Source organism: Sinocyclocheilus rhinocerous, unplaced genomic scaffold (assembly GCF_001515625.1).
Source record: "Sinocyclocheilus rhinocerous isolate Xijiao unplaced genomic scaffold, SAMN03320098_v1.1 scaffold2213, whole genome shotgun sequence".
Classification (NCBI taxonomy): domain Eukaryota; kingdom Metazoa; phylum Chordata; class Actinopteri; order Cypriniformes; family Cyprinidae; genus Sinocyclocheilus; species Sinocyclocheilus rhinocerous.
This window is the reverse complement of record NW_015634046.1, coordinates 133224-145235: the sequence shown is the minus strand read 5'-3', so window position 1 is coordinate 145235 and position 12012 is coordinate 133224. Positions and strand designations below refer to the sequence as shown.

At 37.4% G+C, this 12012-nt stretch overlaps 1 protein-coding gene across 1 annotated transcript; it reads left to right on the top strand.

Annotated features, from left to right (window-relative positions):
• The first annotated feature begins 6354 nt into the window (after positions 1-6354).
• On the top strand, positions 6355-11740 carry LOC107745353 (actin, alpha skeletal muscle). The gene is made up of 9 exons (XM_016559224.1): positions 6355-6384; positions 7683-7830; positions 7913-8041; positions 8546-8656; positions 8735-8819; positions 10077-10238; positions 10317-10508; positions 10582-10763; positions 11499-11740. The coding sequence occupies exons 2-9, from the start codon at positions 7702-7704 to the stop codon at positions 11640-11642; spliced, it is 1134 nt and encodes a 377-aa protein (XP_016414710.1). The 5' UTR covers positions 6355-6384; positions 7683-7701; the 3' UTR covers positions 11643-11740.
• Positions 11741-12012: the final 272 nt, after the last annotated feature.

Here is a 12012-nt window from a genome sequence, read left to right as displayed (position 1 = left end):
AGCGTCTCGCGCTGATGACGCGTGCGGCGCGGCGCGTCCCGCGCTACGTCATCACGCCGCTCTTCCGTCATGCTGCGCTCTGAGTCTGAGAGAGAAATCTGAGAAACTTTATTAGGTGCAAGAGTCTTATCGCGAACTATTTATATTTTACATCGCGATTTAAGATCGTTCTTAAAGTGGGACGCCGGACTGAAAGAAATAGATCGTGCTTTTACTGTGTTAAACTATTCGTGTGTTCACTACTGTTTTATATTTTTATTTTTCATGTAATCTGATTTTATTTAATCATTTTATTTTTGTGTAATTAATATATATATATATAGTTGAAGTTGAGTTGAAGGTGATGGTCCGTCATCCAACAAGAAATATATATTCCAGGTATATACAGTGGGTACGGAAAGTATTCAGACCCCCTTAAATTTTTCACTCTTTGTTATATTGCAGCCATTTGCTAAAATCATTTAAGTTAATTTTTTTTCCTCATTAATGTACACACAGCACCCCATATTGACAGAAAAACACAGAATTGTTGACATCTTTGCAGATTTATTAAATTCTATCAAACCTCTACAATTAATCCAAAATGGCAGCAAGATTAATCTTTAATGAGCCGAAAAGAACGCATGTCACACCTCTGTTCATCAATCTGCACTGGCTACCAGTAGCTGCTCGCATTAAATCCAAGGCATTAATGTTTGCCTACAAAACCACAGCTGGCTCTGCACCCATTTACCCTACAAACATGTCCTTGCGGGGCCAATGCTGGCTTATTGTGGGCACAGTGGGTTAGGGCCAGCCCACACCAAACCTAAACAGGCCCGGTGCGGGCCACAGCTTTGGGCTCACCGCAGAAATAGTAGTAGATCAATATTTGAAACAAAACTATTTTAATAGTATTCAAATATATACGGATGGGTCAAAAAATCCGGATTCTGGGTATACAGCAGCAGCCATATATATTCCCTATTTTAAATATAGCACAGCTAAAAGGTTATCTAACGATGTATCTGTATTCACAACAGAAATGATGGCAATTCTAATGGCTCTGCAGTGGGTGGAAGAAATCAGTCCTGTAAGTGTAGTAGTTTGTTCAGATTCACGTTCAGTATTAAACAGTTTAAATAGTGGGAAATCAGCATCTAGACAGGATATACTTTATGAAATTTTACAGAATTTATATAGAATAAATCAAACAGGAGTAAGAGTAGAGTTTTTATGGATACCTGCCCATGTAGGTGTAGAAGGAAATGAGGAGGTGGATAAGCTGGCCAAGTCAGCATTGAGAAAAGAAGAGATTGACATATAAATTCCTTTAAGTAAAACAGAAGTAAAAGGTATTATTAAAACAGCAGTTGGAAGTATGTGGCAAGACGTATGGAATAAAGAGTCAAAAGGGAGACACTTATTTAGCATTCAACAGAAAGTGGGGATTGAAAGAAAGGTATATGGAAACAGAAGAGAAGATACTGTTATAACCAGGATCCGTATAGGACACTCTAACCTTAATTATTCATTGCATATAATAGGACAAAGTGAGTCAGATAGCTGCAGTTACTGTGGAATAACAGAAACAGTTGAACATGTGCTTTTACATTTTGAGGCATATAATTGACAAAGAAAGCAACTTGTTGAAAAACTAAGAGATATGGAAATCAACGACATTTCAGTTATGAATATATTTCAGAATGCACAGATAAGAGTTTATGATTTTCTTCTAAAATATCTGAGAGATACAGATTTGATTAGAAGTATTTAGTTTTTTTCTTTTTCTTTTTTAGTAGTATATAATATATTCGTTCATTGAGGCCTCACACTCAATCCCAGTAGGTGGCGGAAATGCACCTTAAGCTGGTTTGCCAACCGCCATTAAACACAAAAGAAGAAGAAGAAGAGGAGAGTTAGCAGTAGCCAGCATGGCTCACCTGCTGAACACATTGTGCTGTGTCCTTTTCTTTTTCTTTTTTAGTAGTATATAATATATTCGTTCATTGAGGCCTCACACTCAATCCCAGTAGGTGGCGGAAATGCACCTTAAGCTGGTTTGCCAACCGCCATTAAACACAAAAGAAGAAGAAGAAGAGGAGAGTTAGCAGTAGCCAGCATGGCTCACCTGCTGAACACATTGTGCTGTGTCCTGGTTGGGAAATGTGTAATTTCAAGCCCAGTCTAAAGGAGTTGTTTTTTTCTATTTCAAAGTGTGCATTGCTGATGTTTTTCGCAGAGATGGTACATGTATGTATGGCCTATGTTTGGATTGATGCTAAGAGTTTAAGACAGTGTATTTTAGAAGGACTCTTTATTGGTGAGGACACCCCATCATGATCCAGTTTGAATATGGATTTAAAGTTATTTTTGACGTGAGACCATAATCTGGATTATTTTTGATTGTTCCTGGTTAGGAAGAGTTTGTTGTTTGAGAGATGTGGCGTGTTTTCATTACAAGAGGTTGGATTATTCATTTGCCATCAGCCGGCCAAACAGTGTTTGGACATTGATGTACTACAGATAAGACTTTCACACACATCAACTTTCACATGACGAAGTCCTACAATCTTACATCGCTTTGTTTGCTTTTTTTTTTTGTACTTTTGTGTATTTACCTTTTTGGCTATATGTAGCTGTATTAACCTGAATTGAATGTTTTCTATTTTGTATTTAATAAATCCATTGATTTGAAATCCCTTTGACTACTGTACATTTTTGACAATATAGACATTAGTTATGTGGTGACTGCATCCTTTTCAGATGTATAATAACTGTTTTTCCCAAAGACTTAAGTTATAGCAGCTGAAAAGTATTTAAAGTGAAACAGATGTATTGTTATAGATCAGGGGTGCATCCTGTTCCTGGAGATCTACCTTCCTATTGAGTTCAGTTCCAACCCTGATTAAACAAACCTGACTGTGATGATCAAGTGCTCCTTCAGATCCTAATTAGTTGGATCAGTTGTGTTTGATCAGGGCCAGATTAATAGTGTGGGCTAAGTGAGGGCTGCCCGTGCAGGGCCAGCACTAAGGGGCCAACGTTTTGCCAATGAGCAAAATCTCAGAGGCCCTGCATTAACTGTTCCCTCCTGGTGGAATGACCTGCCCAACTCAGTCCGAGCAGCTGAGTCCTTAACCATCTTCAAGAAACGACTAAAAATACATCTGTTCCATCTTTATTTGACCCACTAACTCTAGCACTTTCTATTCTATTTTAAGTCTACTTTATCTATTTATCTTCTTTTTTTATTTAAAGGAACACTCCGCTATTTTTGAAAATAGGCAAATTTTCCAACTCCCCTAGAGTTAAACAGTTGAGTTTTATCATTTTCGAATCCATTCAGCCGATCAACATCCAGCTAACCTCGGGAACAGGAGCCCTCCTTGGGCTAAACTCGGGTTCCCGAGTTTAGCCCACAAGCCCCCGAGTTTAGCCCAAGGAGGGCTCCAGTTCCCGAGTTTAGCCCAGAGAGGGTTCCAGTCCCCGAGTTTAGCCCAGAGTGGGCTCCAGTCCCCGAGTTTAGCCCAGAGAGGGCTCCAGTCCCCGAGTTTAGCCCAGAGAGGGTTCCAGTCCCAGAGTTTAGCCCAGAGAGGGATGCCGGGCTGAGTGCCGAGTTCCCTGTTCCGCCATTGCCCCCTGAACTGCCTGATCCGCCATGGGTCCCGGAACGGGTACCACCCTGGAGGCCGTCCATCCTTATAAGCCTGTCCTGAGAGGCCTCCAGAGCGCCACACCCTTGAATGTCGTGTTCCTTGCTACGTGTGTGTTCCTGGTTTCCTTGTTCGATTGGATAGCTATTAAAGTATCTCTGTTTGAAGAATTCTCCTCGTTCCTCGCTCCCTCACAGTAGCGTTGCGTGACAATATGACACATATGGAGAATAATTTCACATCACTGCTGACCTAAACATCATCTTGAGATTTGCTCTGCTATTTGTGACTAGTGTGTCATATAATGCAGATATTAATTGGCTAACAGTAAAAATGGATGCAAACCATTTTATTTCTCTTCAAATGATAATTAAATGAATGATTTCCTTCATTAGATCACATGTGCATGATTAAATCAGGGCTGTATCGGTTCGTGGTTGAAATGCTGTGGAATCCTCCTTCACTCTCCTCTTTGTGCAGACAGAGCAAAACAGCTATTAATAGACAAACTCTCAAGCTGTGGACTATGTGAAGGGGGAACGAACCCTCATAACCTACAGAGATATAAAGTGACAGATCAGACGCCTCCATAAAACTCTCATTCTGAACCATGCCAGCTTCAAAACAGCTCTAAATATTTATTTTCTGCATAACAATTTATTGCACATGCAGTTCACCCATTCTTACACTCTTGAACATGGTGAAGTGATTGGATTAATAGACAGATTTACATTTCAATAATATACACAAATAAATGTATTTTATCTTTATTATATAGATAAAATTATATATATATATATAATTCTAAAAAAAAAGGATTATATAATCCTTTTCTTTTTATCTAATAAAAAATATATTTTTTATCATTTGTTATATTTAGTTTTAAATGAAATTATTAATAATAATTTGTTCATTATTAATTAATAAATAAATAAAATTGGCATTAATTTACCAAATTAAATAAGAACTGGTTGAATATATTGACAGATTTTCATTTGAATAATATAAAAAAAAAATTATTTTATCTATGTTATTTGTATAAATATTTGATATTTTTATACATATATATATAATATGTTCAAATTGATGTACATATCCATCACATTTTAATAGATTTTGAATGTATTTAATTTTTTATTTAATTATATTCTGCTCATTTTTAACTGAGCATATAATCCAGATAAATAGAACGATAGATAGATAGATAGATAGATAGATGAAAGGAATGGTTCACACTGATTTTATCTAGTTCTATTTCAGTTCTCAGCTCTGCTTCATGCACTAGTTTGGAGATGTGTGTGAGAAAGTTGATTTGCACAAACACAGCTCCAGACTTCCATATGTTGCCATAGTAAGGTTGTATTTCCTAATGGGGTGCTCTTATGAATCACACCAATGGGACAGACGCTCGACCGGCCTCACGTTCATAACACCTGATGAGAACTGTGACCCTAAAAGGAGACAGCTAAGCCAATCAGAGCGCAGCTACTACTACATCCCGGCCAATCAGAGCGCGGCACGGGGGAGAGAGTTACCCCTCAGCTGTTAAGCACATTTAGGGTTCGAGCACACATGCCAGCACACTGGCCCATTGACATATACAGTATTCATCCTGGAGAGAGCGAGGAGCCTCTAAGACGTTACTAAAACGAGAGCCAGCAAACCCTGGTTACGGTTGGTGGACATCTTTAGGCAAGCCTGTGTTCGTGAAAAAGCTGAATAATCAGAATTATATCAAGAGAGTGCTGATTATAGCCTCGTAAAGCCTGACACAACTGTGGCAAAAACCAGCCAGAGTGAAGAAGATTTGTGAGGAATTTATGCAAATGATTTGAAAATTGGGGGGATAAATTAAGACATGATTATGTGCCGTATCTTAATTATACCCTACAAACAGATGAACGTATGTCTAATTGTTTAAAACACATTCCAACAGTGGTAATGCATGCTAGAACCTTTCATCCAAGTAGTAAAAAATATAAAAAGTATATATATTATAATAAAATATATATGCTTTTTAATATACTTTATGAAAAGTATATTTTTAATTACATTAAAAAGATCCAATAAAAGCAGAGGAACACTATATTTATATATATAAAAAAAAATTTAATATATATATTAAAAAGTATATAATAAAAAATATACTTTATAATATAAAAAAGTATATAATAAAAATATACTTTATAATATACTTTATGAAAATAATATTTTTAATTGCATAAAAGAAAAGATAAAAGCAGATGAACACTAAATATAAAAAGTATATATATATAGTATAAGTATATATTTAAAATAATAAAAACATATTTTATAATATACGTTATAAAAAGTAATATATATGCACATTATAATTTGTTATTTAAATAATCATTGCATGAATTATGCAAAAAGTGCTGGGTGGTGTAAATTATAAACACTATTTGATTTCAAATAAATATTCAAATATGCCATTTTATATGGCATTTAACCCAGACCTCTTAAAGATTCGAGCTGTGGATGACTGGCGCTCAGCACGCTATTTCTAAGGAAGCCTTTCTTAATTTTAGGGAGGCCCACTCCACCCAGAGATCAGGTTCATGGGTGGAGAGGGTTATTTTCTGGTTTTTATTTTTTCTCGCCTGCTCTTATTTGGGCTTGTGTGAACCCGATGCTCCGCCCCGGGCCCCGGGAGCCGGTCTTATTTAAAGCGGCTCCTCACCTTGTCTCTCTGTCCCAGTGGAAGCATCAGTCTTGTGATAACAACTTGGTGAGTCCTGCGAACAACCGGAGAAGCTGCTGCATCTGAAATCTCTTTAGGTCTTTTGAGTCTGAGCTTTGAGTCGTAACAGTTAAGACTTTGCTTCTGGAGAACAGTTTTGACGATTACTCTTTTGGCGGAGCAGATCATCTCAGATTAGTGTGTGATTCGCAAGTAAACACTAGATTTAAAGGCGTTGTTCTTGAAGCATCAGAGCGGCATGAATGAAGCCTGACAGCTGCGAGCAGAGGACTCCTCGAGCCCTAAATAGAGCGTCTGTCCTCCAGTCAAACTCTAGCCTTTCTTTGGCTTTAGTGAATCCGGCTGGAAGTCTTGAGCTGCCACGAGGAGATATGATTTCACTAACCCTTCATGGGCAGAGCGCGGAGAACTAACACGTGTCGCTGATCGCGCTAGTCTATTATTATTTAAGATTTTATCTAAGCTGCAGACAATTCATACCGAATAAATATGTGATTTAGGTGAGTTTCTAACACGAATGGTTTGCGTAATTACATTTAGGTGACTAAAGTGTAAAAACGTTTGGATAAAAGCATCTGCTAAACGCATTAGAACCGGATCCAGCTGCGCAAAGAACTAGTCATTTATTTTTATATTTTTTAGCGTCAGTTAAAGTTTTAGTAAATTTTTATTTTTTATATATATATATTTAATTCCTTCTTATGTTTTCTGTTTCATTTTAGTTAGTTTCATTAATTTTGATGTGTTTTTGTCCGTTTTTTAAATATATTTTAACTCGTTTTCATTTTAATGTTTTAGTAATTTTGTTGCACGTTTTTGTCATTTTTATTAGTTTTTTGTAATATTTTGAATTTGTTTACATTTTTATTTTACGTTTTCATTTTTAGTTATTTTAGTCATTTTGATGCATTTTTATTAGTTTTTTTATGCTCTCCATTTTCATTTTAGTTAAAATTGTTACATTTTGTTGTGCGTTTTTATAATTTTTATTTGTTTTGTTTTAAAAAAAAAAAATTTTTTTTCAGTTTTAGTTAGTTTGGTACTCTGGCAACTAGCTGAAGTAAATTATTTTAATATTTTATTTCAAGTAACTAAAGAACGATCTTTGACCAAACAGCAGTTAGCCTTAATCTGTCTCATTTTTTGGATTCAAATTAGACCAATTTTTATGCACCTGACTTCAGAAAAGAAACCAATTAGACAACTAACATTTAAGACTAGTCTAGGTGGTTTTATGCACTCGGCATCAGGATGTAAACTCAGTGTAGAAACCGTGTTTATCAGTACTTTTGGTCTCTGACCGTGGTGTGACGTTTCCTTCACAGACCAACCAGAAAACCAACCATGTGCGACGACGAGGAGACTACCGCCCTTGTGTGCGACAACGGCTCTGGCTTGGTTAAGGCTGGATTTGCCGGAGATGACGCTCCCCGTGCTGTCTTCCCCTCTATTGTTGGCAGACCCCGTCACCAGGTGCGAACACAGCTGCAGAACAATCATTAGAGAGGAAATCCTCTCCTGGAAGGGTCACTAATCGCGCTTCTCTCTCCATTAGGGTGTGATGGTGGGTATGGGTCAGAAGGACAGCTACGTAGGTGATGAGGCTCAGAGCAAGAGAGGTATCTTGACCCTGAAGTACCCCATTGAGCACGGCATCATCACAAACTGGGACGATATGGAGAAGGTGCGATTTTCACAGTCTAATCTTATAGTTAAATGCATGCATCTTGCATTGGAGAAGGTGCAATTTTTTGTCTAATTCTAGTTAAATGCATGCATCTCGCATTGGACAAGGTGCGATTTTTAGTCTAATTCTATAGTTAAATGCATGCATCTCGCATTGAAGAAGGTGCGATTTTTAGTCTAATTCTAGTTAAATGCATGCATCTCGCATTGGAGAAGGTGCGATTTTTAGTCTAATTCTATAGTTAAATGCATGCATCTCGCATTGGACAAGGTGCGATTTTTTGTCTAATTTCTAATTCTATAGTTAAATGCATGCATCTCGCACTGAAGAAGGTGAGTTAAATGCATGCATCTCACATTGAAGAAGGTGCGATTTTTAGTCTAATTCTATAGTTAAATGCATGCATCTTGCATTGCAGAAGGTGCGATTTTCACAGTCTAATTCTATAGTTAAATGCATGCATCTGGCATTGTGATTAACACAGTCATCTGTGCTGTTCAGATCTGGCACCACACCTTCTACAATGAGCTGCGTGTGGCCCCTGAGGAGCACCCAACCCTGCTCACCGAGGCCCCTCTCAACCCCAAGGCCAACAGGGAGAAGATGACTCAGGTACGGATGAAGAGTCTGATGGTTTCTCAGAGACAGAGTCAGACTGCTTCATGACACTCGCCTGCTTTGCTCTTGCAGATCATGTTTGAGACCTTCAACGTCCCTGCCATGTATGTGGCCATCCAGGCTGTGCTGTCCCTGTACGCCTCCGGACGTACCACTGGTGAGTGCTTTTAACACACATTCTCTTATAATAAAGAGCCAAATCAATATTATAGTTAAAACAAATGCATATTTTGGATCATGCAATTACGCAATTAATGCAATAATGCTATGCTATAAATGCAATAAGCTGTAAACTGTAGAAACTTCATTCTTAAATCCAGTAGAATCTAATTTGAATGTTAAATGTAAAATCTTTAAAAAAAAATTCGCATTGGAATAGTTTCTTGCTTTAAGAGCTAAAATCAGATTGTGTTTCATTGTAATTCCCTGTGATGTCCTGCAGGGGCATCATATGTGAAAACACCGCTTTTTTTATTTCATTAATTTTGTGATACGCTGGAATCATATAACAATTATTATCATATACCATTATCGCTTTTATTAATACTTTGAATATGTTTTTATTTTATTTTTTTAAATTTTAGTTAAAGTTTTAGTAATTTAGTTGTGTGTTTTGTCATTTTTATTAGTTTTGTTTTTAAATATCTTGAATTTGTTTTAATTTTTAATTTTCCATTTTCATTTCAGTTAAAGTTTTAGTAATTTGCCTGTGTCTTTTTGTCAATTTTAATAGGTTTTTAATGTCTATAGAATTTTTATTTAGGTTTTCGTTATTTTAGCTCTTCAAAACGAAAATGGTGAATCTTGTTGCCTTGGCAACAAACTAGGCGATATGGCCCCAAAAAAAAAAAAGATCACAATAAAACTTTTCATATCAGTCACACATCAATACCGATAATTATCGCGAAAATTTCAAGTCTTTATTTCTTTCGAGTTCAAATGCAGATTTTTTTAACAGTGCTGTTTCGTTCCGCTTTTCGTGCATAAACATTACATCAAACATTTATCGAACTCTTTTTATCATTTTATTGATAAAAGTTATATCGCGACAATTAGCGTCATTGTTTTATCGGCCAGCCCAAAAGCATTTTTTTATATCAAGTAAAAAAATTTTTTATAGTTTTAGTTTTAGTTAACAAATCATTATAGATTGAAATCGTTTTGTGTTTTTTTTTTCACTTCCTTTTAAGTTTGTTTGTTTATTTGGCATGGGTTATATACTGTATTTATCACTAGGGCTTTATTATTTATGAAACTGCATTTGCTTTAGTTTTTTGGACCACGGTTGCTGTGTATTGTCTATGATACAACAATTACACGCGTCGATGCAGTCTGCATTGTGTAAGATTAGCAGCTGGCAGGTTGACTGCTGTTGTCACGATTATTGTTCATTTACCCGCGCTGTCCTCCGCAGGTATCGTGCTGGACGCCGGTGACGGTGTGACCCACAACGTCCCCGTCTACGAGGGTTACGCTCTGCCCCACGCCATCATGCGTCTGGATCTGGCCGGTCGCGATCTGACTGACTACCTCATGAAGATCCTGACCGAGAGAGGCTACTCTTTCGTGACAACCGGTGAGTGGCGGTATAGTCTGCACGGGAGAACAGGTGCGAAATAGCAGGAGTTAACGCGCGACCCTTGCCTCTCCTCAGCTGAGCGTGAGATCGTGCGCGACATCAAGGAGAAGCTCTGCTATGTGGCTCTGGACTTCGAGAACGAGATGGCCACCGCCGCCTCCTCCTCCTCCCTGGAGAAGAGCTACGAGCTGCCCGACGGTCAGGTGATCACCATCGGTAACGAGCGCTTCCGCTGCCCCGAGACCCTCTTCCAGCCTTCCTTCATCGGTGAGTCTCGCTCGGATGGTCTTTCATTGACATGTACTGATCAGTGTTGTTGACTGAACGCCTCACCTCTCAGGTATGGAGTCCGCTGGTATCCACGAGACCGCCTACAACAGCATCATGAAGTGCGACATCGACATCCGTAAGGATCTGTACGCCAACAACGTCTTGTCCGGTGGTACCACCATGTACCCTGGTATTGCTGACCGCATGCAGAAGGAGATCACTGCTCTGGCACCCAGCACCATGAAGATCAAGGTGAGATGCAGCAGACATGCATTCAACGATGCAACTCGAACAGAAAAGGTCATGGGTTCGATTCCCGTGAATGCATGAACTGATCAAACCTATAATGCAATGCATGCCAAATGCATTAATGTAAATATTTTTTTACTTCTAATCAATTTTGATTCAATGTAGTGTATACAGTTTAAATTGCACATTTGTATAGATAAATAAGTAATTACATTTCTTGGTAACACTTTACCATAAGGTCCTATTATGTTTAACAAACAGCAATACATTTGTTACTTAATACAAATGCAACTGTTCATTCCAGCTCAGTTCCATGTTAAATATTACCAGATGCAACTTTTGATTTTAACAATGTGCACTGAAGAAATTGTTGTATAGAAACAATTTTCACTCAGAAAGTGCAAGTCAATTTCACTATTAGTTACAAAGAAATGGCAAGTAACACATTGAACTAAAAAAAAATGCAATCTGAAACATAATCCAATAATCTTTGTTTTATTTACATCTTTTGAAAAAAAAAAATCAATGCTTCACCGTGTATTAGTAAATGTTGAAATTAACGTGAACCAAGATTAACAAACGCTTTAGAAGTATTTTCATTCTTAGTTCATGTTAACTAATGGAACCTTGTTGTAAAGTGTCACCGATTTCTTTTAAAATGTAGTAACAGTTGCAGCTGTTGTAACATGTTAGAGCCGTATTACTCAGCGTTTAAGACACTCTCTGGTCTCTCTGTAGATCATTGCTCCTCCCGAGCGTAAGTACTCCGTCTGGATCGGCGGCTCCATCCTGGCTTCTCTGTCCACCTTCCAGCAGATGTGGATCACCAAGCAGGAGTACGATGAGGCCGGTCCTTCCATTGTCCACAGGAAGTGCTTCTAAACCAATAACAGTGTCTCAGTCTCAGCCGTACATTTGTACCGTCTCTTTTACTGTATATACATGTAATGTTGTAATAAAAACAGATAACTGATAACAGAGAACAGTGTATTGAGTGATCACTCGCATGACTGCATCAACCCAAAATGCATTAGATTAAATAATGCAAAAAATAAAAATAAAATAAATACAGAGGTATACAGTGTATGGAAGCTTGTTTCCACCACAGAATAAATTATAAAAAAAAAAAAAAAGATTAATATATTTTTTTTGCAATTCTGAAAAATAAAAGTATAGCTAAAATAAATACATAAATAAATAATTGAGAGATATAAACTCAGAATTGTGAGATATAAAACAAGCACAGATGAAA

What these genes read in the sequence shown, in the direction of transcription:
- LOC107745353 (XM_016559224.1), top strand. Translation starts at nt 7,702, where the DNA reads ATGTGCGACGACGAGGAGACTACCGCCCTTGTGTGCGACAACGGCTCT. An exon ending in CTACTCTTTCGTGACAACCG is followed by an intron (nt 10,239 to 10,316) that starts GTGAGTGGCGGT and finishes GCCTCTCCTCAG; the next exon opens with CTGAGCGTGAGATCGTGCGC. An exon ending in CTTCCAGCCTTCCTTCATCG is followed by an intron (nt 10,509 to 10,581) that starts GTGAGTCTCGCT and finishes CTCACCTCTCAG; the next exon opens with GTATGGAGTCCGCTGGTATC.